We start from the raw sequence: 25,750 nt of genomic DNA, 5'->3' as shown, positions 1-25,750 counted from the left end.
GCCGACGATGCGCTGGTTCGGTTCCTCTCGTACATGGACGGCGACGGCAGCATCAAGTACATGTTCGGCAAGGACTTCTCGGGCGACGAGATCCACGGCTTCCGCGTGCTCGAGCAGGGTTCCGACGAGCTCAGGCTCTGCACCACCGACCCCGAGAGCAAGGACCTGCTGCAGCGACCTCTCAACCAGCGCCCGTTTCTCAACTTGACGGGCGCACTCGTGCCGACCGACATCGGCGTCAAGATCAACACGGCGACCGTCACCCACGAGGGCGTGATCTCGTGCGCCTCGTGCGCGTTCATGATTATGTGCGCCGTCGGCACCGCTCGCGTCCGCTTTTTCGACTGCTGCTTGCTGCAGGGTCACATAGTCGCCACTCGCGACCTGTCGATCAAGGAGTCGCGCAAGGTCGAGATCGACTTCGTGATTCCCGAGCTGCACCGCCTCGCCGTCCTGCAAAGGGCGCATCAAGATATGCTGGTGTGTGCGCGCGCGCTCTCTTCGCCCCCTCGCCTCGCCCGCGTCGCAACTCCTCTCTCCACACACACACACACCTGCCCCCCCCTTACCCCCCGCGTCCCTCACTAATTGATCTGCCCCTCTCCCCTCCCAGGCAGCCTTCATCGACCGCGTCGACAAGGTCTCGGCGCTCGACCCAATGGTGCTGCACTTGAAGAACTGGCCGCCCGAGAATGTGATGGCGTTGCCATGCTGGCCCGACATGTACCAGCGCTCGGGGAAGGGGGCGGGCATGTCGGACACGGACCGCATCATCTACCGTGCCTCGATCAAGAGCTCCGAGGACGCGCAGAGCTTCCTTGGTTTCCTCGCCGTGGAGCTGCCGTCGACAGCCAAGGTCACGCATCGCTTTGCCCTGGTCTCCCCCACCCCTCTCTCAGCCGCAGACGAGAGCCAGCTGCGCGCAAAGGACGAGCTGGGTGCCACAGGAGGGTGCGGCAGCCGCTCGGCGCACTGCATCGACTACGAGCCAGCGGCGCGCTTGCTGACGGTGCGTGTCGGCGTCGCCACGTTCAACGGCTCGATGCCGGTGGACGGCGCCTCGGTGGGTGCTCCGCCTCCCTCCATCCCCGACCCCAAATACGTCCTCGGCCTGGGCTGGGTGGCGAGCTCAACTCCCGTGCCCTCGCCAGCTGAGCTCCACGGTCAGTCGGCCACACTCGAGGAGTATCCCCTTTGAGCGTCCGAGTGTCCTTGTGTACGTATTTCGGTCTGGGACGCAGTGTGGAGCGGGTGTGCAGCACACTTAGTCCTTGCGCGCCCGCCTTCGCGTCTGCGCTCGCGAGTCTCGCATGCCGGGATGCACACCCATTGTATTGGTGGAGTCGGTACTTTCTTTTGAACACATGCATCCAGTTTGATGCGAGACTCAAAACCTTCGCCCCCTCTGAGTCCTCCCTCTGCTGTCTCGCCGACGTCGCGCGGCCCCTGCCCCTCTACCGCCCATCTCGCTACGCCCTGCCGCCGCGGGGCAGCCCGTCCAGCGAGGACCCACGTCGCGCGCCCCGGCGGCGGGGGCGCGGCCGCACCCACGAGCACGCCGGCGCCGTCGCGCTGGGTGGCTGATGCTGCTGTTGCTGCTGCTGCTGCCGCTGGCCGTGCAGCGCTCTTGACATCACCCTTGCGCACGTCCAACCGTTGCGTAAGCCGTCCTATGATTGCGGATGGCTACGGGCGGTAACGTGTGGTTCCCGGCGACTTTCGGCGATTACTACCACGATGACCAGCCAAGCTCGGAGGCGCCGGGCGGGTAGCGGCAGGTAGAGGGCAGGTAGCATGGAGAGGCCTTGGGCCATGCAACCACCTATACAGCATCTCCACACGCCAGTGCTTGTGCGCGCGGTGGAGTCCCCGCGGCTGGGCAACGCGGACGCACCGCTCCCGCCGACTCAGCCCCCGACGCCTATCGCCTTCGCGACGCCCATTGGGGGCGACCCTTCTCTGCCGCTCGCCGCCACTGCGTGCGACGCTCGCGCACGCGCGCCTGTGCATGCGGTTCCGCGGGTCGAGCCTCCGCCCAAGCGTGGACCAGCTGCCGCGGCACGCTCGGCGCCGAGCGGCGGCCAGCCTCGGCCGCAGCCTCAGGCGGCCAGAGCACCGGCCGCCCGCTTGCCGCTGGCGCCGATCGGCTCGCCGCCGCCTACGGGCCAGCCGCCTGCCGGAGCTCCGCAACATGGGAGCCCGCCGCCGGACGCGGCCGATGCGGGAGGGCCTTCGGCTGGAGAGCGTTCGGGCCGACCGGCAGGGGCCGGGGCCCGGCAGCAGCAGCAGCAGGCACAACGTCGTCCGCCGCGGCCCGCTGCTGTGAACAGAGGCGCTGCGCGCAGCCGCGCCCCAGCGGCCCCGGGCAAGTTCAACTTCTACTCTCCGGGGAAGAAGGCGCGGTACTCGAGTAAATTGCAGACACTTCCCGCCGTCCGGCTTGCATTGGCCTAAGCACAATATTCTCGAATATCTCCGAGAATATAGATGGTCCCGCGCACTTTCGTATTCGAGAATATTCTCGAGAATATAGATGCCCCGGCGCGGCTTTTTCTCAAGAATCTATGAGTTTTCTTCAGCCCTTGACCTTGGTTGACCTCGAGTCTCAAGATATTCTTGAATATTCTCGCCGTTACATCGCGGCGTCTAGAACGGTCTTGACTAGAGCTTCTCGAAACAGCTCTTTTGCCCCCTCAAAAGTAGGTTTTGGGTCGATGCAGACGGAAATCTTTAAGTTTTGGACGTTCCTGAGCGGTTTGGGAGCACAAACCTCTACTTTAGAGCGATTTTTGGCGTCCGCTGACCTCTCGCGTGGTGAAAATATTCTCAATATTCGAGAATATTCTCGAGAATATAGATGGTCTGGCGAGAATATAAGCAAAAGAATATAGATAGTACTTGGCGAGAAAAACGTGCTTAGGCTAAGGCTTGCACCGGCCAAGTTCGACTTTGCCGCCATGCCCAAGGTGCGCCGCCCCCACCCCACTCTCAACACTTTCACACGCAAGACTGTGAATTCTCCTGCAGCGGTAGACACACCCGCCCTTACCGCCGCAGGAGAACATGCCGCTGCAGCTGCGGGCCGCCTTGGAGGCCTCCTTGCCGGGATGCTTCCGACCAGGCGGCAACTCCAAGGACAAGCCCAAAGTCCAGCTCGACCTCGGCACCCTCGAGATGTGGATCCGTGCGGCGGCCGTCGCGGTGCAGACCGAGAGCCGCGGGAACAAGCCGGCGGCGAGGAAGAAGCGTTCGGCAGCAGGCGAGCCTCGCGGCGACGGCGACGGTGACGGCGACGGCGACGGCGACGCCGCTGGTGGGGGCGGCGGCGGGGGCAGCGGCGAGTACCTGTTTGGGAGCGCGGACGACGCCGACTTTGTGGCGGCGGTGGCGGCGGAGCGTAGGCGCATCGAGGAGGAGGGGCCGTACGACCTCAACCAGATGGCCCGGTGCGGCGCGCACGGGGACAGCACACTCAACCACGTGCTGCGCGAGCCGATCGAGGAGTTGGAGCAGATGATCTCGTCGCTGCAGGTCGAGCTCGCAGCGGCGCTGGGCCAGCCGTTCTACCGCGAGGAGAAGCGGCGGTGTGAGCCCTACAGACGGCCTGATCGGCAGACCATGACGCGCGGGGAGCTGGGGTATTGGAAGCGGGTGCGAGCGAAGTGCGATGCGCACTTGCGAGCGATTGCGGAGCTTGTCAGCACTCCCGAGACGGGGCACGAGGGCATGGACACGTACCTCGCCGAAATCGTCGACGGGTCCCTCCCCGGGTCGCGTGTGCACGGCAAGCGGCGCTTCCTCTCCGGGCAGCGGTTCGTGGCGCGCCTACACGACTCGCCGACCAGGAAGAGCGGGCCCGACCTCCCGGGGGGGGGGGGGGGGGGGTGAGTACGACCCAATGCCGCCGTCCTCGGCCGGGGAGACCCCGGCCGGGCCGTCGACGCTCTCGGAGGCGGCGGTACCAGTCGAAGGTGAAGCGGAGTCGAGGCCACAGCCGAGGAAGAGACATCAGAAACGACTGCAGAGGCAGTCTCTGGTAACGCCCGGAAGGCGAGCAAGGGACCGGGACGAGCCGAGGGCTCGCCCCGACGGGCGGAGGAAGGGGCTCTGGGACCGGAGTCGGGCGGGCGCACATGAGGCATATCCGTGTGCGTGCGTGGAGTACACAGTGTTGTGTGTCCGTTAGCTCCGAGTAGAGGGGGCGTTCTCATCTGCAGTTAAGGGGGAACCCGGTACACGGAGCTAACCCTCGGAGACCCGTATTTACTTTACGGCCCTTTCCCTGCGAACGCGCACCCCCCAGGGCTAGGGCTCTCTAGCCCATAACCCGATATCGATCATCCGGCGGCCTGCTGGGTGCGCTTCTTAGCTCCCCGGCCCTGGATGTGAGGTTTGGCAACTTGCACTCCCCAAGTGCTCCAAGTGCGGTAACGCGACGGCTACCTCTGAATCACTGCGTGTTTTTGCTGTAGAGCCTCTATCTATCTATGTGTCAGTGCACGCCAGCCGCGCGCGCCGTCACGCGCCGGATGTAGAGCTCTACCGCTCTGCAGCGCTCTACTCGAGTACAGCCTGCCCTGGCAACAGCTACATCTCGCCCTCTCGCGCTTTCGCCCTCGGTCTCGATGGTGCTGTGGCTGTCGTCCACAGCCTCACTGACTCACACCTCCAGCCCCGCCGCCGACGCCTCTCGCTCCCGCCGCGCGATCGCGTGCTCCCGGCACGACGCGGCGAGCTGATCGGCCGCCTCCTCCAGCCGCCGCATGCCGGCCTTGCGCGCGGAGTCCCGACGCGCCGCCTCCTCCGCCGCGGCGGCCACACAAGCGGCGGGCAGCTCGTCCTCGCCGCGCGGCTCGAGCTGGAGCGAGCGCTCGTACTGCTCGTCCTCGTCGAGCAGGAGCTGCGGCACCGCGCACTCGAGGTAGAGCTCGAGCGGGAGGCACGGCGCGAGGTTGTACGCGCTCTGCTGGTAGAAGCGCACGTCCTCCAGCACGCGCGCGTACGCCTGGTGCTTTGACCAATTGACGAGCTGCCGGGGCGGGCCGCCGCAAGGCGCGGCCACCTCGACCGTCGCCGGGTTGCCCTGCTCGAGGAAGGTGAGGTCGGTCAGGAAGACGCCCAGGTACGGGACGCACGGCGGGGTCGCCGCCTCGAGCTCGCGGCGGTAGCGGCGTCGGTTGGCGGAGTACGAGACGAGGTCGGTCAGGTCCTCGAGCGCGGCGCGGTGCCTCGGTGCGAGCGCCCCCTTGGTCGCCTTGAGGCGGTGCACCGAGGCGAGCTCGAGCCCCGCGAGGATCGTGAAGACGCCTAATTAACATATTAATTCATTAACTACTCTGTTAATTAGAGCTCGAGCCCCGCGAGGATCGTGAAGACGCCTATGCGAAGCTCCGGGCAGACTTGATGGGCGGTCCGTACTAGCTCGAGGCTCGCGAGGGCCGTGCAGACGCCGTTGAAGTTGCGCAGCGCGAGGCACTCGGCCGCCACGTCGACGAGGTGGCCGTACGCCTCGGCGCGAGCGCAGAGCTCCGCCTCGGAGAGGACCACCTGTTCACAGCTAGAGGTGTGAAGAGATGCCGTTCACACGAGCCGAGCTAGCTCCGCCTCGGAGAGGACCACCGACGCGACCCACGCCGCGGTGGCGTTGGCGAGGCCGACGAGGGCGAGCACGTTGGGAGCGCGGGCCTTCTTCTCCGCGCCGGCCCACGCCTGGCGGAGCAGCTCGCTCGGCCCGATCCGCTCGAGCAGGTCGAACTCGCGCCTCGTCAGCTGGCGCGCCCACTCGCGCGGGTGCACGCTCGCGACGCGGTCGAGCGCGCCAAAGCCGTCCAGGTCGAACAGCGGCAGCGGCGGGTCCGAGTCGAAGGAGCGCGTCAGCGCGGGCGCCGGCGCCTGCGAGCGGCCCGCCCTCGGCCCGCTTCGCCGCCGCACCGTCCGCTTGGCCACCGCCCGCTTGAGGAGGGCGCTGAGGGCGCGCGTCTGCTCGCTCTCGGCGAGCGGGCCGTCGACAAAGCTGTGCAGCGCCTCGAGCAGCTCGGGCGTCATCTCGTCGTCGCGGAGGTAGTGCCGGACCCACTTTTGGAGGACGTTGCAGACCATCAGCCGCACAGGCTGCAGCGCCGCGCCCTCGCCGGCCCCCTCCCTGCCCTCGAGCGCCGTGGGGAGGGAGCAGCGCCCGGTGAGCTCGCGGAGCAGCTCTGCGGGCGTGAAGAAGGAGCGGTACGTCAGGAGGAGGGCCGAGCAGAAGCGGTGGTCGAAGCGAGAGGGGTGGACGAGCAGCTCGATGAGCCGCGCCGGAGAGGCCGCGCGGACGCCCCCTCCCTCGCCCAGCAGGAGGTCCAGGTCCTCCTCATGGTCCGCCTCCGCCGCAGGGGAGGCGTCGCCCCCCGCCGCCGCACCCGCGCCCTCTCCAGTCGCCTCTGTGGGAGGCCGCGCCTGCTCTGCGGGCCGCGCCGCCTCTGCGGGGAGCGCCTCCTCCCCGTCCGCCTCGGGCGGCGCCGTGGCGGGCCCGCGACCCTCCGACCCGGCCGGCTGCTCCTCTGCCGCAGTGGGCGTGGCGGCGTGGGCGGCGCGCCCCTCGACTATGGCGGCCGGGCGTGACGGCGTGGAGCCGGCGCCGATGGCGGCGGTGTCCATCCCAAAGGCGGAGAAGGAGCGGTGCAGCTCCGCGTCCAGCAGCTCGTCCGACTTTGACCGGGGCACCTGCATGCTCCTCAGCAGCGTGCGCCTAGCTGCCCGTATCGAGACGCGCAGGTGGTCGGCGTCCGCGTCGCTGAAGAACTGGAGCTCGTGGGTCGCCGGGCCGCGCGGTCCAGCAACCGCCAACCGCAGCGCGTGAGGCTCCTCGAGGTTCTCAGAGATGGTGACGATGGCCGTGAGCTGCAGCACCTGCAGTGGCATCCGGTCTCGCCGGCTCGGTTCATCGCCGGGTGCGTACAGCTCGAGGCTCGACGAATACAGCGACACAAGCACCGCCTCAGTGGGCCTCCGCGAGGCGCGCCCGACCAGTCGCCACCGAGCCTGCCTCCCGCAGAGTTCGACGCGCGGAGGCTCGTTGCGAGCGCACGGGCTCGTGTCCGGTGCCCTTGGCGAGGTGCGAGAGAAGAGGGTCTTCACGCTGGAGGAGAAGCGCTTCGGCGAGGGCGGAGCGGTCAGCAACATGCTGTAAGGTCGTGACGGATGGCCGACCGCTATTCGGCAATCCCTGAGAAGCGCGGTTTCGTTTTTTATTTCTTTCAAAACAGGAGTTTGTTTCTCTTGGCACCTTGGAGTGCTGGGGGGGGCGACAGGGGGGGCGTGGCCCTGAGTTATGTGTACGCCAACTCAGGGTGTGTGGCAGCCAGCTGGCTGTGTGTCTTGTGAGCTTGTTTGTGTCTGTGTGAGAGAGAGATTTTTAGCAATACCAAACAACTCTAACACTCACACGTAATTTGGGGCCTGGAGCCCTGTTGTTTTGTGTTTGTCTGTGTGTCGTTCGTGCGTGTCGTCATCATCTGTCCCGCGTCCACCCATACCGCGTTGGTGTCCAGTCCGAGCCTGACTGTTGTTCATACATAGGAGATCATCTGTCCCGCGTCCACCCATACCGCGTTGGTGTCCAGTCTGAGCCCGACTGTTGTTCATCTTTCTACATACATACATACAGGAGAGACAGCAACGACATTCAACACAACCCCGGACCGAGGGCACACGAGGAAGAGGGATTCAGGCAATCGCAGATAACCTCTTCACATTTTTTGCCGCAGCCGGGACCCCCGCCCGCCAACAACGTCGCGTTTTCGCAATTCTTTTTATTGAATTTTTAAGCGCGCCGTCCATGCTCTCGCCATTTGATTTCAGAAGCACTTGTCGCACTTGGAGTGCACTTGTAGCCCGTTTTTCTTATGTGAGCCTTTCGAAATCCGCTCCATGCTCAGGCGATGTTCGACCACGACTCTCCTCTCCTCTCCTCCTCCTCTCGTCTCCCGCATCTCTCCCTCGCCTCCCGCATCGCGCCTCCCTCTCCCTGCCCTCACGTGCTCGCCGCCCGACTCAGGATCCCTGACTCGCTCCTCGACATGGACCTCGAGTCAGGGGGCACACGCCGAAACCTATTCGACGAGATCTCGACCGCCTCGCCCGCCGCGGACGCCAAGGCGCGCTCCGCTCGCCCGCTCCTCGACAAGGAGAATAGGCCTCTTCCGAACGCGAGCCGGCGGCACGGAGGCTCAAAGCGCCAGCTCAAGCAACTCAAGCAGCCAGGCGAGCGAAAGCTGCCCCCGGCCGAGCGGGCGCGCCCTGAGAAGAAGGCGGCGACGCAGCCCGCGCCGTCTGCGGCGGCGCCGTCGGCCACGGCGGCGGAGCAGCCTGCCGCCGTGTCGCTCGGCGGCGTCCCGCTTGGTACAAAGGCGCTGGCGCACGAGCCCGATGCCGCGAGCCCGACGCTGCAGGAGTGCATGCGGCGCCATGACGCCTACCTTGCGCACGCGTCGGCGCGTCGCCAGCCCAGCGCGCTCAACGGAGCCAGCGCGTCTGCGCTGAGCGACCTCCTCCTCGGGCTGGACCTGAAGAGAGCATGACTGCGCGGCTGAAGAGGTCGCTCCGATTGTGCGCCCCGACCGACGGGCTTGGAGCCTGCGGTGTGGCACCGGAGAGGTGGGCCGGGCTGATCATGATGAGAGAGGAGAGAGCTCCATGTCCATGTGGTGTGGGACAAGTTGATTGGGGCATGCGTGTGGGCGGCTGAGACGTGTGTTGGGGCCGGCCTCCACCGGCAGACCGGCGCGCCGACTCCCGGCCCCGCGGAGCGTAGCTCTCTCTCGAACTCTGGGTCTCTGGTCTCCCTCCGCCGGCAATGCCGACGGAAACACGGCCGCCCGGCGTTATAGTACACACAGGCTCCGAGGTCGGAGATAGGAGACACTTTCCATTACAGATACAGCAAACACACCGGTGGCGGTGCACGTCACCTCTCGCCGTCATTCTTCGTGACAAGACATCGCACGCTGAGGCGTCCGCACTCGTCCCCGCTGCACGGCCGCCTGCCGCCCCATCCGTCGCCAGAGACGTTGCACGCCTCGACGCGCGGCGCTCCGCTGAAGTAGTCGGCCGCGCACGACGGCCCCACCGCGTCCACCGGCACGGGCAGCGTCTGTGCCGCGGGGAGGCAGCTCGAGCAGAGGGAGGGCGGCACGTGCCTCTCCGCGCCGAGCAGGGCCATCCAGATGAGCTCGAGCAGGATGGCCTTCTCCTGCGGCGCGGTGCGGGGAGAGGTGCGGGAGCGTCTCTCTCTCGGCAAGGAGGGGCGGGAGGGGAGGGGAGGGGCTTGGGCGGCGGGAGCGGGCAGGGCAGGACGTCGCCTTTGGCGTATAGGCGCGCCACACTCCGAGGAAGCCCGCGGTGTGCATGGCGTCGTGCGGCGTGACGAGCCAGCGGAGCAGCCGCGTGTAGAACGGCTTCGGCCGCCGCCGCAGCTCCTCCGCCGCCGCGGCGAACTGCGCGCCGTACGCGCGGTAGAGCTGAGGCGGCACTGGCGTCGCGCGGAGCAGCGACTTGTGCTGCGCGGCGGAGCCGTTGGCGAGGGCGGGGTCGCCCCCGAGCTGGGAGGCGAGGAAGCGGAAGAGGCTGCCCTTGAACCGCTTCGCCATCCGGCACGCGCGGTGCAGCCAGCGGTCGCCGTGCAGCATCGGCCGCATCCCGGCGGTCACCGGCTCGACGTAGACGCGGCAGCCGCCGAGGTTGGCGGCGCGGCACTGGGTAAAGAACTCCATCTTCCGCTTCGCCATCTGCACCCACGAGAGTACCTGCACCGGCGCCCACAGTCGCGTCGCGTTGAGGAGGCAGTGGACGTCGGGCGAGACTGTGAGCGGGTCGCCCTGCAGAAAGATGGTGGTGGGAGCCAGCGTCTCGTACCGGTCGATCACGTGGCGCAGGTAGCCGTGCCACTCGTAGCCGGCGTTGGGAATGCGCGAGCAACGCACGCGCCGCCGCCCGCCCGCCGAGCCGCTGCACACAGGCGGCAGCCCGCTGCCACGACGCCCGGTGAGGTAGACAAACACGCGCCAGCCGGGCCGCTGCGCGTACCGCGCGACCCAGGCGAGGTCCTCGTTGTACCGCGTCACGACGAGGTCGTGCGTGACGCGCATCCGGGGTATCTGGTGTGACGTAGGTCGGTGAAGATCAACTCGGGTCGGCAAACCACTTGCTTGAAATAACGAGCGGCCCTCAGCGGAGCTGGGAATAGGACCGCCGCAAGCGGCGTGGCGTGGAGCGGTTGAGCATCCCTCCGGGGGCCCCTCTGCGCCGGGGAGGCGTTGTTGGAGGCTAGGACGCAAGCGTCCGTCGCCCTTTTCAAACTCGGGGCCCACTCCGCTACGCTCCGACCCGAATTTGGAGGGCCTAAAAGTTTAAGGTGTTGCTGCGCAAAAGGGGTCGGACACAGGGCGCAGCTCATGCTAAGAGCTAGAAGGGGAGCTAGAGAGAACGACTACCCTGTCCCGTTTATTGCGTATACACCAACACCACAAAAGCTCTCTCTCTCCTGTCCTCACTCAGAGCACAGAGGGGGGTTCACAACTACCGAGTCTCTCGACTAGCTGCCACGTTGCCGACCGAGAGCGGATCTCCTCCTGCTCCGCAAGGAGGGTGGCCAAGGCTAAAAAAGTCTTGTCGGAGCCGCCGGGCGTGTTGACGACTTGGAGAAGGTCGCCCTTGTGCTTGTGCTTGTAGAGATGCTCGAGGGGGTGCTTTGTGGGGCGGTGCGCAGCCAGGCCAGCAGTGAGGGGAGGCGCACCCTCACTCTCCTCGGAGATCCGCTCTCGGTCGGCAACGTGGCAGCTAGTCGAGGGACTCCGGTAGTTTGAGTGACCGCCCCCCTGAGTGAGGACAGGAGAGAGAGAGCTTTTGTGGTGTTGGTGTACGCAATAACGGGACAGGGTAGTTGGTCGCTCTCTCAGCTCCCCTTCTAGCTCTTAGCACTTATAGGACTTAGCATGAGCTGCGCCCTGTGTCCGACCCCTTTTGCGCAGCAACACCTTAAACTTTTAGGCCCTCCAAATTCGGGTCGGAGCGTAGCGGAGTGGGCCCCGAGTTTGAAAAGGGCGACGGACGCTTGCGTCCTAGCCTCCAACAACGCCTCCCCGGCGCAGAGGGGCCCCCGGAGGGATGCTCAACCGCTCCACGCCACGCCGCTTGCGGCGGTCCTCTTCCCAGCTCCGCTGAGGGAGTACTTGTTGGAGCACTTGGAGTGCAGTCATTAATCGAGCATTATTTTTTTCTGCTCAGAGACAAGGCGGCGCCCTCCGTAGCGTGGGGACTGCAGCCCGGAACCGCTCGAAGAACTCCTCGATGCGCAAGGATCGCTCGAGCCGCGACGTTGAGCGCGACGTCGGCATCTTTGACTATGCGACGCCTGATGTCGCGGGCTTTGGCGGCGCCCTGAAGGTCACGCCGGCTGATTTTCAGGTCAACGAGCTGCGCGCCTCTGGAGAGGAGGTGTCGCTGGACTCGTCCCCACTGCCGGAGGACGCCGGTAGCGAGGGCAGCAACGTGCGGTTTGTGCTGCAAAAGGAGCGGCTCGACACGCTCGGCGCGCTCGCCGAGCTGGGCTCGCTCCTCGGCGTGCCCACTCGCTCCTTCTCCGTGGCTGGCCTGAAGGACTATCGCGCCGTGACGACGCAGGAGGTCGTGGCGCGAGACGTGACACCCGAGGCCGTCGCGGCGTGCGCTCCGCCTCCCTGCCTGAGGCTCGGCCGCGCCTGGCCGACCGCAACCAAGCTGCGGCTCGGTGGCTGCGGGGGCAACCGCTTCCGCATCGTCGTGCGCGGCGTGGCGGGCGGCGGGCGGCGCATCGACAAGGCGCTGCGGGCGCTGAAGCGGCGCGGCTTTATCAACTACTTTGGGCTGCAGCGCTTTGGGTCCGGGGCGAGCGTCAACCACGAGGTGCCTTGCCCTCATCCTAATCCTCACCCTCACCCCCACCCTCACCCCCACCCCCACCCCCACCCACGAGGTTGGGCTCGCGTGCCTGCTGCGGCGGTACGACGACGCGGTGTGCAAGGCCCTCTCTCCGCCGGCCGGTGGGCGGACCAGCTCGGCAGAGCTAGAGGCGCACGAGGCGTGGGCGGTCGGGTGAGGCTGCCGCGGCGGGCCTTGGCCGCTCTGCCGGGGCGGTCACACGCGCCGCGGCGTGCCCGCAGGCGCGACGCCCGCTCCGCTCTCCGGCTGATGCCTCGCAGCCGCCACCTGCAGCGCGCCCTGCTCGCACGGCTCGCCGGCGAGGCGACCGACGGCGGCGGGGCTGGCGCTGGTCGCGCGCGGCAGCCCAACGGGTGGGAAGCCGCCTCCGCGAGGCGAGGTTGCGCGGCTCTTTTCCGCGACACGTCGAGGGCCTCACCTCCGCAGGTGGAGCGACCTCACCTCGGATGCGTGCCGTGACGCGGTCCTCTCGCTGCCGCTGCCGCACCGCCGCCTGCTCGCCCACGCCTACTTCTCTCGCCTCTGGAACATCGCCGCCTCAGAGCGGCTGCGCAGGTACGGCGTCGGCCCCGCACGCGAGGGAGAGCTGGTCTGGCTGCGACCCGCCGACTTGCCGCCGGGCTGCGAGTGCGACGGCTGCGCACAGGCAGCCGCGGGAGGCGGAGGGCCACACGCCTACGAGCGGGGGAGGAGGCGGCGGCGGTCCGTCCACATCGTGAGCGCGGCAGAGGCGGCGGCGGAGGTGTTCGCCGCCAAGCAGGTGGTGCTCCCCCTCGCGGGGAGCCGCACCCTCTTCCCGCGCGACGAGGTTGGCTCGCTGCTGCGGCGCCTCCTCTGCTACGACGGAGTCGACCCGGACGGAGGCGAGCTGGAGGTCTCCTCGGACAAGGAGCAGCCGCCGCTGCCGCTGCTCGGCTCCTACCGACGGCTGCTCCTTCGCCCGCGCCGCATGAGCTGGGAGCTGCTCCAGGCGAGTTCACACGAGACGCACCGAGACTCGCGAGAGATGAGCGGCCAGCTCCCCAGCTGGCAGCTCCCAAAGGGCGCGCGGAGAGAGGCTGTGGGTGCGTCGCGCCTTGCAGCTCACGCCGAGCGCCGCCCCACCAGGCAAAAGCTGCGCCGCCGCCGCCGACTGCATGCGTGGAGGGCGGCGCTAGCTCCGAGCGGCAGCGGTGTCGCGGCCACGGGGACTGTAGCAGCCACGGGGAGACCTCGCCGAGCTCAGAGGGGCAGCGCATGGAGGCGGCCGCTACAGTGGGCATGCTCGATGCCAGCGCCGAGGGGGAGGCAACTTGCGATGTCGCGGTGCAGTTCGACTTACCGCCTGGTGCCTATGCGACTATGGCGCTTCGTGAAGTTATGAAGACGCAGCCTCCCCCGGCGCGCCTCAGGCATATTCGATTCGATCCCTAACAGCCGCCGTCCGTGGGACGGAAGTGAGAGCAGACACGCACTCTCCTCCGTCAGACCTCACTCTCCTCTCCGTCTCGTGAGGACCTGAGCGCTCAGCCTCAGGGGGGCCGAAATTCCCTTACCTTAATTTCCGTTTAAGGTACGTTAACAACTCGACGTGGTGTTAACTGACGACGTGCCGTGGACACTTGTCTCTTGAGAGCGATTTGTCAAAGACTCCTCGGGGCGTAAACCCGGGTAAATTCGGGCGTGTCTCTCTCTCTCTCGCACGTCGGCTAGTCGCCGCGGACCACAGTCCACACCCACAAAGAACCCTGCACAAAGATCGCAAGGGCGGGGACCTGTTCCTTTTTACCCATCTCACAAAATAAAATATTCTTAGCTTCAAGCCCCCCTCCGAGACTAGGGACAGTCTCACAGTCACCACCCGTACACAGGAGAGATGGGAGTGCGCCTCGCCCCCACTTGCCCTGACTGCACAGGATAGCGTGCCCCGAAAACGGCGACACATACGACATAGTGGGGGACACTGCGCAAGGAGGGGGTGCGAAAGCTCATTGGGGTGCTAGGTGGGACCATGAGGGGGGGTGGGCGGGGTCCTGTGGGGGTGAAATGTTGCGCGGCGAATTCGAACCTACCCCCTCGCCGCGCCGATCCTCACGCGGAGGGTAAAAACCCTGTGGGACTTTTTACCCATCTCACAGTAGAGAGGTGTCCGTTTTTATTTATTTATTCGCACGTCGCAGCGCGTCTCTCGGCGTATGGCTTTATTGGGTACGAGGGTACGAACTCGGTCGTATCGAACTCGGCGTGAAATAATGACTTTCGGCGACGTCCGTTCCCCTCGCCTTGGTGCTTGGACACGTCGACACATGGCACCGACGCAGCTCAGCATTGTGCTGGAGCGCCTGCTCAACGAACTCGGGGTAGCCGACCTCAGTACGTTCGAGGCTGTGCTCATGCACGATACAGGCGCGGTGCTCGACGCGATCCGAAGCACCGCTGCAGCCGCAGAGGCTGGTGCGGCGGCTTATGCCAGCTCGGCCACGAGCAATGTTGTTGTGTCCCCAGGCAGCACTGCTACCGCTGGCGTAATCTCTGTGCAGCACAAGGGAAGCTTCTCCCGCACTCTCGTCAGCACAGACTCACAAAACACGCTAATGTCTCGGACATCCATGCAGCCGCGAGTAGTGCGAGTGCTGAGATGCTGCTCCGGCAGGAGTTGGAAGAGAAGTTGCGGTCACAGACCAAGGAGCTCGCTTCTGAGCAGCGCTCTGCGAGCGCTGTGAAGAGGGCACTCGCGTCGGCGCGGGATGAGCATGCTGCGGCACAAGAGCTGAGGCGCTCCCACTGCGACAACCTGAGGAGAGCGCAGCAGGCTGCTAAACGCGACATCAAAGCGGCCGAGCGGATGGCCGACGAGGCAAAACACGCAGCTCGAGCTGAGTGTGAGTGGCGTATCGGCGAGATGCGGGCCAAGATGCAGGAGCAGCTCGTCGCGCGGCAGATTTCGATGGAGGCAGAGGCGAGGCGCGCTGATGTGCCGCAGAGGCGGAGAGGTCAAGGCTGTATACGACAAGATGGAGGGGATTATGCACACGCGTGAGGGGTTGATAATCGCACTCGCAGAGGCGCAGCGCAAACGCGAACATAGTGATTGTTAAGAGATATACGTAGCGTTACAGTCGTACGGTCGTCGACCCTCCCACCGTGTGGGCCGCCCGGACCCCGGAGAGCTGCACGAGCGCGTGCAGACAGCGTTGCGCGAGCATTGGAGAGGCCAGCCTCCGGCTTCTCAGCGTGTCGCGAGTGCTGGATCTCTGTCTGCCTGGTAGCTGGGTGTGATGGGGGGCGCTCTGGTGGCTTTGCTTACAAATTTAGGATTTACGGATTTACGGATCCACCCCCCTCCCTCCCCGTCCCGTGACCCGGCCATGAGACGCGCATCCGGGAATCAAGTTGGTGCCGGCAACCGTAAATAAATACCGCGGCTATACAAACACGGCTTAAATAAATAAATAAAAACAGACACCTCTCTACTGTGAGGTGGGTAAAAAGGAACAGGTCCCCGCCCTTGCGATCTCTTTGTGCAGGGTTGGTTCGTGTCTGGAGGCACCATCGTCACGCGGCGGTCGGGTGGCGGCTACACAGCCCGGCAGCGTGTCAATCACATCGGAAGCTCGCGGCACCGCATAGCGGACGCGCGAGGTACCGTAGTTGCTGGTGTCGGACGCTCGCGGCACCGCACAGCGGACGCGCGAGGCACCGCCCAGCAACAGGCGACGGAAGGAGGCTCACGGCACCGCGCAGCGGACGCGTGAGGTACCATCCTCGCTGGAGACAGACGGACGCTCGCGGCACCGCATAGCGGACGCGCGAGGCACCATCGGTTTCCATACACAAGCGGAAGCTCGCGGCACCGCATAGCGGACGCGCGAGGTACCGTCATCAACAGCGGCGCGGCGAGGCAACTCGGCGCGTCTCTCAAGGGTGGGAACCTCTTATCACCATCGGCATCTGTTCGTCCTCATCTGCGTTTGCATCACGGCTGTATTGGCGATCGTCAACGCCATGACATAATCGCCATCATCCTCATGCCCAGCTTGCGCGTAGGGAGGAGGAGGCTGCGCTGCGCAAGCACGGGCGGGAGGGGTTTCTCCTGCGGAGTCGTGCGTGCGCAGGGCTCCTCTTTGCTTTCTTCTACTCCCTACTATCATCTCGTTCCCGTCCTACCAGAGAAGGTTACTTCCCCCAGGATTGGTCTTCTCTGCCTGCGGGAACACCCTCGGGCGGCCGGGTGGGGCTGCGGCTGGAGCTAGCATGGCTCGATAGAGCCGAGACCCCGTGTTGAGGCGGCGCTCCTGTGGGCGGCTGTGGAATCGGCAGATTCGACCTCAGATCTCCAGTATTCTCATCCCAGTGGATGGACGTCCGGACGTCCCTTTGTGTTCCTCTCCCCGTCCGCCAGCGAGACGCTCAGTCGCTGGCGGCCGCAGTTTTCTGTGACCCACCCTCCTCTCCCTTGTGTTTTGTCTGGGGAGGGGTTTCTCCTGCGGAGTCGTGCGTGCGCAGGGCTCCTCTTTGCTTTCTTCTACTCCCTACTATCATCTCGTTCCCGTCCTACCAGAGAACCCCGTTTGTGGGTGGTGTGGTCGGCGACTAGCCGGGGTCGTCCTCCCGATGGGGGACTAGCAAACACGGCTAGGCTTTTACTAAATTTCAGGACTCGGGTGACCGGACCCAGCCGTGTGTGTGAAGGCAGCTCCCGCGGCCGCGCCGGGGCGCAGAGGCCAGAGCCTCTCGCCCAGAGGCAGAGCAGACGAGCGCGAGAGCGCGGTGTGGAAGTTTGAGAGGACGAGAGTGTAGGGTGACCGCAGACCGGCTCTTCGCAACGCACTTCAAATGGAAGGGGTGTTCCTACTTGGAATCGTCATCGCTATCGTTGGCGTGCTTGCCGTCCTTGTCCGCGTCGTCGTCGTGCTTGCTGTCGGTGTCATCGTCGGCGTCGCTCGAGCCGTAGTCGTTGTGGTGCTGCGGCGAGGGCAGAGGCAGAGTCAGGGGCGGAGTGGGGTCCTGGGCGGGCATCGATGGCCAGCCGGCACCTTACTGTCGGCGTGCTTGTCATCGTCACGCGTCTCGTCCTGTATGCACGGCACAAGGCAGAGCGCCAGTGAGTGGCTGGTCACTGAGGGAGGTGCGCTGGACGACTCACCGGGTCGTGCTTGTCATCGTCGTCCTTGCTGTCGACGTCGTCGTCGTCCGAGGGCTGCGTCAGGGGCGGCAGAGGCGATCGCGGCGCATCTCGGTTCATCTCGGTTCATCTCACGCCGCTGGCGGCGACATCGCCTCCACCACCGCCCATACCAGCTAGATTGCGGCTGAGGGAACGGAGGGCCGGGGTCGCACCTTCTCCGGATCGTGCTTATCGTCCTTGTCCGGGCGGTCGGCGTCGTCGTCGTCCGAGCCGTGGCGGTGCTGTGGCGAGGCCAAGGCAGAGTCAGAGGCGGCACAGACGCAAGCGGGGAAGGGCTGGCGCCGGCGGCAGGCAAGCGCCTTGTCCGCGTCGTCATGACTGTGGGCCGAGTCCTTCTCGCCATCTTCGTCGGCGTGCTTGTCATCGTCACGCGTCTCGTCCTGTATGCACGGCACAAGGCAGAGCGCCAGTGAGTGGCTGGCCACTGAGGGAGGTGCGCTGGACGACTCACCGGGTCGTGCTTGTCATCGTCGTCCTTGCTGTCGACGTCGTCGTCGTCCGAGGGCTGCGTCAGGCGCGGCAGAGGCGATCGCGGCGCATCTCGGTTCATCTCGGTTCATCTCACGCCGCTGGCGGCGACAACGCCTCCACCACCGCCCATACCAGCTAGATTGCGGCTGAGGGAACGGAGGGCCGGGGTCGCACCTTCTCCGGATCGTGCTTATCGTCCGTGTCCGGGCGGTCGGCGTCGTCGTCGTCCGAGCTGGCGTCGTCGGAGCCGAGGCGGTGCTGGAAGCGAGGGCCGAGGCAGGTTCAGGGTGGGTGAGTGGGTGAGACGAGTGGTAGGGCGCCCACCTTTTGATCGGCGTCGTCGTTGTCGTGCGCCGGGTGGGACGGGATCCATTTTGCGATGAACTGGGGGATGCACTGGCTGAATGTCTCGCGGCGGTACTGACAGGTGTACTCGCGGGGGCATGCCGTCGGCCCCTCGTAGGACTTGCCGCCGCATTGCTCCCATGGTCCAGGGTTTCGAGGGGGAGACTTGCTGTCGTGCATAGGCTTGGCAAGATGTGCCACGATATCGTCTGCTGGCCCATCGTCGTAGATGGCTCCGTCGCCGGTGCGCCATCCGAGCCAATCGTCGAGCCAGACGGGCACACATTGCGAAAACTTCTCCCGGCGGACCAGGCAAGTGTGGTCCATGGGGCACTGCTTTGGTCCCGTCCAATCAGAGCCGCCGCACTGCTCCCACGCCTGAGGATAGCGCGGCCCATCATCGCGCGTGAGGAGCGAAGATGGGAACCCGCCGGTCGTCAAACCCACAAGCACAAGTGCTGAGGCCAGGCCCAGTCCGGTGCCAACCGCCAGGCGGAGCGCTCTCGAAGCGCGGCGCTGCTTGGCGGCGCTCCCGAGGAGTCCGTACGACGCGCAGGTACTCGTCTCGAGCTCACTATACCCGAGCATCGTGCGCGCGGCTGAGGGTCACGGCAACCGGGCGCTCCGGTCACGGCCCCCCGACCGTTACCCGAAACCCCACCGAAGGCGCGAAGGGCCCGGGCGCGACGTCCGGAGATAGGAGCCTGGTGTGATCGATCCAGTCCCTCCACTACGTTCTCTCCCCGGCCTGTCTCTTTCAGTGCTCGTGCACGATGCTCGTGTACGTACGTACTTTTAGCTTACTGGGTATACTCGTGCATTCCTTTTCCCTTGGTAATTCTCCACAGCGCTCTTTGATAAAACAAATTTAACGGGGTTGCATTGGCCGCAGGCAGGCAAGTTGCAGAAAGAGATATGAACTCTGAACTTGGCCGCTGGAAAGGTCCGTCGTTTGCAACAAGTTGCCCCTTGCACGGCCCTGTCGAGCTTACAACCGACCTCCCTCCGGTATGGTCGACGCGCCGAGGGCCTTGATATTCACCGTGGCACTAAATGTTCCTTTGTCGGCAGCCGTGCTGTCTCTGTCCGCGCGCCTCTTGTCTTGCATAACGACCAGTCACCCGTTTGACGCCGGGTATGGTGGCTGTCAATCATACCTGCCGGGCACTGACAACCACCAGCATTGCAATGTAGATCGGGACTTAGTCAATGACACCCTGACAGCTAGCCTCGTCTGCGTTGAGTGTGGTCACTGCAGCTCCACCTTGCCGCCGCCACCATCATTGTCGCCGAAACGGCTCCCGATTCCGGTGCCGATCCCGCCGTCAAGCCTCGCTCCCAATCCATCACCATTACCGTTATCTGGCATCTCAAAGGCAGAGCAGCCTCAACCGCCCTCTGAAGAGCCAGTCCCTTTGGATGCTCCTACGGTGGTATGCATCGAAGACCGAGCGAGATTTCACACAGTTTACGGCGGCTGCAAGACATACAAACCGCCAAACATAAACCGCCTCCACTGCAATGACGACCGGGATGTTTACAGCGCATTACTAGCCAGTTTAGTGTGCAGTGAGTGTGGCCAATGCCGCGACCCGCAGCCGCCGCCTCCGTTTCCACCTCCGCCTCCGCCACCGCCACCGCCACCGCCGCCACCGCCCTTGCCACCGCCAGTGACTTCACCGCCACCACCTCCACCACCTCCACCACCTCCACCTCCACCTCCTCCATCACCTCCACCACCGCTGCCCCTACCGCCACCTCCACCGCCACCACCATCGCCACCGCCGCCGCCAACGCCAACGCCATTTCCGGCACCGCCAGACCACCCGCCGCCGCCGCCACCGCCGCCGCCGCCGCCGCCGCCGCTGCCCCTACTGCCACCACCATCGCCACCGCCGCCACCGCCATCTCCAGCACCGCCAGGCCACCCGCCGTCGCCGTCGCCGCCGCCGCCGCTGCCCCTACTGCCACCACCATCGCCACCGCCGCCACCGCCATCTCCAGCACCGCCAGGCCACCCGCCGTCGCCGTCGCCGCCGCCGCCGCTGCCCCTACTGCCACCACCATCGCCACCGCCGCCACCGCCATCTCCAGCACCGCCAGGCCACCCGCCGTCGCCGTCGCCGCCGCCGCCGCTGCCCCTACTGCCACCACCATCGCCACCGCCGCCACCGCCATCTCCGGCACCGCCAGACCACCCGCCGCCGCCGCCGCCGCTGCCCCTACTGCCACCACCATCGCCACCGCCGCCACCGCCATCTCCGGCACCGCCAGGCCACCCGCCGCCGCCGCCGCCGCCGCCGCCGCCGCTGCTCCTACCGCCACCGCCACCGCCACCGCCACCGCCGCCAACGCCGCCAACGCCATCGCCGCCACCCATCCTTGCTTCTCCGCCCCCCTCACTGCCGCCCTCTCTGCCGAGGCTCCCTATCATGCGCCCCGCGTGCAGCGCTGAGCCTATGGAACTGATCAAACCGGCGAGGGCAGGCGAGCGCACCCTGTGGGCCAGCCATTGCCAATGTGCTCTCGGATCAGGTGTTCGGATTAGGCTCGGAACTGTAGAAGCCACAGTCAAGGGATGCTCGAACGAATTGTGGTGGTGGCGAGGTCAGTTTCGAAATGTCGCAATTGTCGCTCTGGCAAGGCCACTTGCGCGTGGCCAAGCGCAAAAAGAGGTTGCCAGCTTGTACGATGACCCGCCTCCAACCCTGCCATTACCACCATCGCCTCCGTCTCCGCTGCCATCAGGGCAGCAGTCACGTATGCTGCCATCAGTTGCTGCCACTCGAGGTAAGGCCTGCCGCTGCACCTCTGCGGACGAGCCTCAGAGTGGAGGAACACAGGTATTGTACATCGGCTGTGCCGATCATTTTGGCAGCACTGAGTTCTGGTGCTACGTCGTAGCTCCCGCACTATGTTCAGCAGCCCATGCGTCCCCGGTATACCGCGCAGCCAAGTGGCGACTGTGCGTGATTTGACACGTACGGTCTGCCAGGGAGTCGCAGTCGGAGAGACCGTTCCTGCCTGAGTCCCCCCCAAAGCCCAATCCCCTGTGGTACGCGCGCGCTCTTCGTCTACTGGTCACTGAACATGTCACTCTCGGACACGTGTGTGCTCTCTCTGTGTGGGCCACCCCGTGGCTCGCGTACTGAAACGTGTTTTGCTGCCCACGACGCCACCCTTCACGCGGCGTCCGGCCGTCCGCCGCGGGGTGGGCACCCTCCATGTGAATCGCCAGTCCTCAATCCCCTTGCTTGCCCCCGCGTACGTCCCGTGACATTTGGCCCATATATGTGTGACATTTTGCAACTGGTACTGTGACATTTCAATCGCAAATGGGACCCGAATGGGACCGGAACGAATATTGGGACCCGGGTCCCACTGGGACCCAGGCGCTCTCCTGCCGCTGGCGTGCACCGCCGACCCCGACCGTCGGCGCTGCACGTGAGGCATAGCTACCCCAACGCCCTGCGAGCTTCCCCGCGCGCCCTGGGCGCCTTCGGCGACCCCCCTCGCGAACGCTGTATTGTTACTTTTTTTTAACAGTAAAAAGAAACACATAGAGTGGGAATACATGGGGCCGGCAGGGTATGGGGGTTCGGGCGGATTCGGTCAGTTCTTTCATTTCTCAAACGGACAACCTTGCTGCCTCTATGGGCGCACGCGTTGACTCGGGGACTGTACACACCACCATGTCGCTGACGTGCGAGCTTGGCGATCGCTCCGTAGACCGTACCAGTACTTGATATAGGAAAGGAAAGGAAGCGAGGGCGGCTCATTCGGCCGTGTTGAGTTCAAGAGTCAGCTCAATGTGCAACGCAGCAGGCCCGAGCGCAGCGTCGCGGTCGAACACCACGGCGACGTTCTTGGCCACTCCGAACTCGAGGTCTGCAAAACTGACGGAGTTCCGCCAAACGCGCTCTTGCTCGAGCGGCTCGCGGAGGCGGAGACTACAGCCAAATAAAAGGGGGTGTGAGGTCAGAACGTCGTCCCTGCCGCAGAGACGGGGCCCTGAGCGATCCGCCTCAGCCACAGCCTCTGCGTCGACGCGTCGTGCACCGGCAGCCAATAGTCCTGCCCGAGAGGCACGTGCACACAACTGCCGGCCAGCTTTGGCACGCCGAGCGCCGCTGCCTCGCTCCACTCGCACATGCGCGCTCCCGCCGAACACGACATGGGCGCGCCTACTCTCATTCCCCCGCGTGAACCCCCGGGAGAAAGCGAGGCGCGGTCACGGACAGGGCGATCCGCCTCTCTGCTCGCTGCCGCTTCCGGCGCGCGCGGAGACGGACGCCTCGACAACGAACTGCGGCGCGATGGCCGGCGACATCAGGGCCTCGCGCTCGGTGACAGCGCCAACGGCGGACACGACTCTCAACTGCAGTACCGCGATGCCGGCGCCCAGCGTCGCCTCGGCTGAGCGCCTCTCGGCGGCGGAGCTGCCCAAGAGGCGCTGCAGCAAACCGACCGGCGTCGGCGTCGGCGGCTCGGCGCGCCCGCGCGGCAAGCGGGTGCCCGAGAGGTGTGAGCCCGCGCGGAGGTCCGTGGGCGGCCCCGCATCTGCGCCGCCGCCGCCGAGAGAGTGGTTCGGCGACGACATCGCGCGGAAGCTCGTGGCCGGAGGCGGCAGCGGGGTGAGGCGGCCTGCGCCTCTGCGGCTCGCGGCTGCGGCGCCGAGAGCGGCGAGCGAGTGCGGCGCCGAGGTGACCTGGACAGGGGCGTGTGTGGCGGCGCCTCTGAGCGAGCGGGTGTAGAGGAGGGGGGTAGGGGGAGGGGGGGGGAGGGGGAGAGGGAGGGGGGGGGGGTGTTCTGTCCCAGCAGCGGAGGCGAGCCGCACCGGTCGAATGACGTCTCTCCCCTCGTCGAAGAGAGCCTCCGCCGCGCTGTCGGCCCCTCCCTCCGCGTCGTCTCCGAAGAACTCGGTCGCATCCATCATCAGCGGCGCGGCGGCGGGCGGCACCTTGCTCGCAGGCGCGCCGCCATTCGCCGCTCGCGCAACCCCGTTGAGACGCGGCGCTGCCCGCGGCGACGGCGGTTGAGGCTCGCTAGACAAGCCCTGGCCCAAACGGCGGCGGCGCCGAGCCGCTTCAGAGCGCTGGGCGGCTTGCTTGCCTGCGGCGGCACCGCTGGCGCCGCCATCGCCGCCGCGAGCCGCCCTCACAGGCCGGAAGAGGTCGCGATCCGAGAAGAGGTCGGCTGACCCGCCGGCACACACGGCTCTGCTCCCTCCCTTTGCGCGGCTGTCGACCGAGAAGAACTCGTCCTCCCCCATCACGCGCTGCGGCGCCGCGCCACCCGCCGCCGAAGCCGCCGCACCCAGAGCTAGCCTCGCTTCGGCGCGCACAGGAGGGCTGGCTGCCCCGGGCCGCCCCGCCCTGCCGCTGCCGCCGCCGTCGCTGCCTCCGCTCAAGCGGCCGCGCGAGCGGCGCTGCAGCTTGACGGCTGCTGCCTCGCGCTGCTTGCGAGCCAGCGGGGGAGGCGGCTGCCCCGATGCCGTCGGAGAGGTGCGTCGGAGCGCGGGGCCGGCCGAGGGCGAGGGGGCGAGGATTGCTTCGAGCTCTCGCACCGCGCGCGTCCACACCTACGGGTGCGCCTCCCGTGAAGCCGCTCTCTCTCTCTTCCTCTCTTCTCTGCGCTCTCTCTCTCCGCACGGCTCCACCTTGTCGGCGCTCTCCTTCGACGCCTTCTCCGCGGCGGCGGCGCTGCGCTGGAGCTGCCCGCTGAGATGCGCGGGCTCGGCGGCGAAGTGCTCGGCCTTGGCGTAGGCCGCGTCGAGCGCCTCGTCCTCGGAAGCGTGGCGGGCGATTGCGGCGGCGAAGGCGGCGGCGAAGGCGGCGGCGGGCCGCTCGCCGTACCTTGCGTCGCGCGCCGCGGGGGTGGGGAAGGGGCGAGGGGAGGGAGGAGGGAGGAGGGAGGAGGGAGGAGGGAGGAGGGAGGAGGGAGGAGGGAGGAGGGAGGAGGGAGGAGGGAGGAGGGAGGAGGGAGGAGGGAGGAGGGAGGAGGGAGGCCGGGGGAGGGGAGGGAGGGGAGCGGGGAGTGCGTGCGTGCGTGCGGAGGGTGCAACGAGAGGGGGCGGGGCGCACCACGCGTAGAGCGGTATGGAGAACTTGTTTGGCACGACGAGCGACTCTCGCACGGCCTCCTTGAACTTGTCCGTCAGCCAGAGCTTGAGCTGCGAGGAGAGGTCGGTCAGGTTGGCGCGCCTAGAGACGGAGAGCTGTGACTCACAAGGACAGACTGGTGGGAAGAGGGCATCCGGTCCGGCGTGCGCGCTCGAGGTAGACATCGAACTGTAGCGACGGCTCGGCGGCAAACGAGACCGAGAGCGTGCCCAGCCACGGGTACGGGCGCACCCACGCCAGCTCGAGGCGCAGCGTGCCCTCGAGCGTGATGTTGCGGATCCCGACCTCGAGTCCGATGCCGGGAATCGGCCCGCTCATCTCCATGCTCAGCGCAGCCGCGTGGGCCGGGTGCGTCGACGCGTGCGCCGTCGAGAAGCGCACGTCGACCTGCATCACGAGCCGCACTCCCGCCGGCTTGCCGTCGGCAGCGCGCTCCTCGGTCCTCTCGACGGTGTGCATCTTCTGCAGCTCCAGCGGCGCGAGCGTGTCGTGCTCAAACGGCAGGCCGAGCCGCAGATCCTTGAGCTTCACCTCGCCCAGCGAGAGGCCGCCCACGCCCGTCACCTTCCCAGAGTCGCCCAGGTTCTTCACCAGCTTGGAGAGCACCCACCCGGCCAGGCCCCGCTCGTACACCGGCCAGATGGCCCGCAGGAGGTGGTTCAGCCATTCCACCGACTCGGTGCCACTCCCGATGGGGGCGGCCGCCTGGTCGGTGGCGACGCGGCGCAGCCGCTCCCACGTGCGCGCCAGGCGCAGGCGCTCGGCGTGCGCCAACGCCCAGAACAGCAGGAGCAAATACGACCAGTGCCACCCGCCAGCGCCAAGTGCATAGGCAAGTGCGAGCACGAGGACGGGTACGATCGGGAAGCCAGGCTCGGGAGGCACGCGGAGAGTGTTGTAGCTTACGTCTCCGCGCGGAGGCGCTTGTAGGCTCTCGGAGGTTGTCAGAATGGATGTCTTGGTCGTCCTCGCCGCGACGGCCCTGCCCATAGACAAACCTCTCGCCCGCCCCACGGGACAAAAGAACTTTACGAGGTCGGCTGGCACGCACTTTTCTTTCTTTCTTTCTTTGGCACTAACACAGGTACACCAAAGAGGGACAAAAGAACAGGAATACGCGGCGTACTCGAGGTGTGAGGTGGCATAGGTTGCAGCGTCGGCGGGACTGCGAAGAGAGATAGGAAGGGGCAGACGCCCAAGGGTGGGCGACGGCTAGCACCACACTCCTCTCCTTGAAATCCCTCCCTCCCTGTGTGCATAGCGGGTCAGCAAGCCCTAAAACGGCGGGAGGGGTAGGGCTATATCGGAAGAGCTAGAGGGCTCAGCCACCCCCTCCACCCCTCCACCCTGCACCCCTCCAGCTCCACCCTCACGGAGCGAGAGAGGTCCGTCTTCGAGCCCTCCCACTTCCACCCTCCGACCGGAGGGCTCGCCAGCCCACAGCGCACAGGGCTGGAGGGGTCCCCGTCGGATCGGCGTCGGGAGGGCTCCACAGGGCGAACCCCCTCCCCGGACGCCGGGTGGGCTCGGAGGGACGGTCGGACAAGGGAGGATCTTCGTGGCGGGAGGGCTCGAGAGGGGTCGCGGTCGGCCCTCCGGGAGGGGGTCGCAAAAAGATAAAAAAACGAAGTCGCGGCTTATGTGACTGCCCCCCAAGAGGGCTCGGAGGGCTCGGAGGGCTGGAGGGCTG

At 66.3% G+C, this 25,750-nt stretch overlaps 6 protein-coding genes across 6 annotated transcripts; 3 read left to right on the top strand and 3 right to left on the bottom strand.

The window, feature by feature from the left end:
* Nucleotides 1-4,660: 4,660 nt before the first annotated feature.
* RasGEF (RasGEF, GEF for ras-like GTPase) lies at nucleotides 4,661-7,187 on the bottom strand (the record flags this gene model as incomplete). Its single annotated transcript, XM_005769278.1, has 3 exons — nucleotides 5,620-7,187; nucleotides 5,451-5,547; nucleotides 4,661-5,307 (listed from the first exon to the last, which is right to left on the bottom strand). The coding sequence occupies exons 1-3, from the start codon at nucleotides 7,159-7,161 to the stop codon at nucleotides 4,661-4,663; spliced, it is 2,286 nt and encodes a 761-aa protein (XP_005769335.1). The 5' UTR covers nucleotides 7,162-7,187.
* On the top strand, nucleotides 7,180-8,558 carry EMIHUDRAFT_210350 (hypothetical protein; the record flags this gene model as incomplete). The annotated part of the gene is made up of 2 exons (XM_005769167.1): nucleotides 7,180-7,216; nucleotides 8,074-8,558. The coding sequence occupies 2 exons, from the start codon at nucleotides 7,180-7,182 to the stop codon at nucleotides 8,556-8,558; spliced, it is 522 nt and encodes a 173-aa protein (XP_005769224.1).
* A 2,751-nt stretch (nucleotides 8,559-11,309) lies between these two features.
* EMIHUDRAFT_464264 (hypothetical protein) lies at nucleotides 11,310-13,368 on the top strand (the record flags this gene model as incomplete). Its single annotated transcript, XM_005769166.1, has 5 exons — nucleotides 11,310-11,919; nucleotides 11,990-12,108; nucleotides 12,177-12,308; nucleotides 12,382-13,019; nucleotides 13,181-13,368. The coding sequence occupies exons 1-5, from the start codon at nucleotides 11,326-11,328 to the stop codon at nucleotides 13,366-13,368; spliced, it is 1,671 nt and encodes a 556-aa protein (XP_005769223.1). The 5' UTR covers nucleotides 11,310-11,325.
* An 872-nt stretch (nucleotides 13,369-14,240) lies between these two features.
* EMIHUDRAFT_210347 (hypothetical protein) lies at nucleotides 14,241-15,032 on the top strand (the record flags this gene model as incomplete). Its single annotated transcript, XM_005769165.1, has 3 exons — nucleotides 14,241-14,468; nucleotides 14,588-14,908; nucleotides 14,976-15,032. 3 exons carry the CDS (start codon nucleotides 14,241-14,243, stop codon nucleotides 15,030-15,032), a joined length of 606 nt encoding a protein of 201 aa, XP_005769222.1.
* Nucleotides 15,033-16,785: 1,753 nt separating this feature from the next.
* EMIHUDRAFT_102755 (hypothetical protein) lies at nucleotides 16,786-20,305 on the bottom strand (the record flags this gene model as incomplete). Its single annotated transcript, XM_005769164.1, has 8 exons — nucleotides 16,786-16,899; nucleotides 16,971-17,009; nucleotides 17,081-17,134; nucleotides 17,275-17,502; nucleotides 17,574-17,627; nucleotides 17,768-17,851; nucleotides 17,918-18,316; nucleotides 19,556-20,305. The coding sequence occupies 8 exons, from the start codon at nucleotides 20,303-20,305 to the stop codon at nucleotides 16,786-16,788; spliced, it is 1,722 nt and encodes a 573-aa protein (XP_005769221.1).
* A 1,864-nt stretch (nucleotides 20,306-22,169) lies between these two features.
* On the bottom strand, nucleotides 22,170-25,050 carry EMIHUDRAFT_464263 (hypothetical protein; the record flags this gene model as incomplete). Its single annotated transcript, XM_005769163.1, has 5 exons — nucleotides 22,170-22,646; nucleotides 22,776-22,898; nucleotides 23,598-23,793; nucleotides 24,022-24,141; nucleotides 24,230-25,050. The coding sequence occupies 5 exons, from the start codon at nucleotides 25,048-25,050 to the stop codon at nucleotides 22,170-22,172; spliced, it is 1,737 nt and encodes a 578-aa protein (XP_005769220.1).
* Nucleotides 25,051-25,750: the final 700 nt, after the last annotated feature.

This window comes from Emiliania huxleyi, assembly GCF_000372725.1.
Source record: "Emiliania huxleyi CCMP1516 unplaced genomic scaffold EMIHUscaffold_43, whole genome shotgun sequence".
NCBI lineage: Eukaryota > Haptophyta > Isochrysidales > Noelaerhabdaceae > Emiliania > Emiliania huxleyi.
Note: the sequence above shows the minus strand (reverse complement) of the source record. Positions and strands in the feature narration are given on the sequence as shown.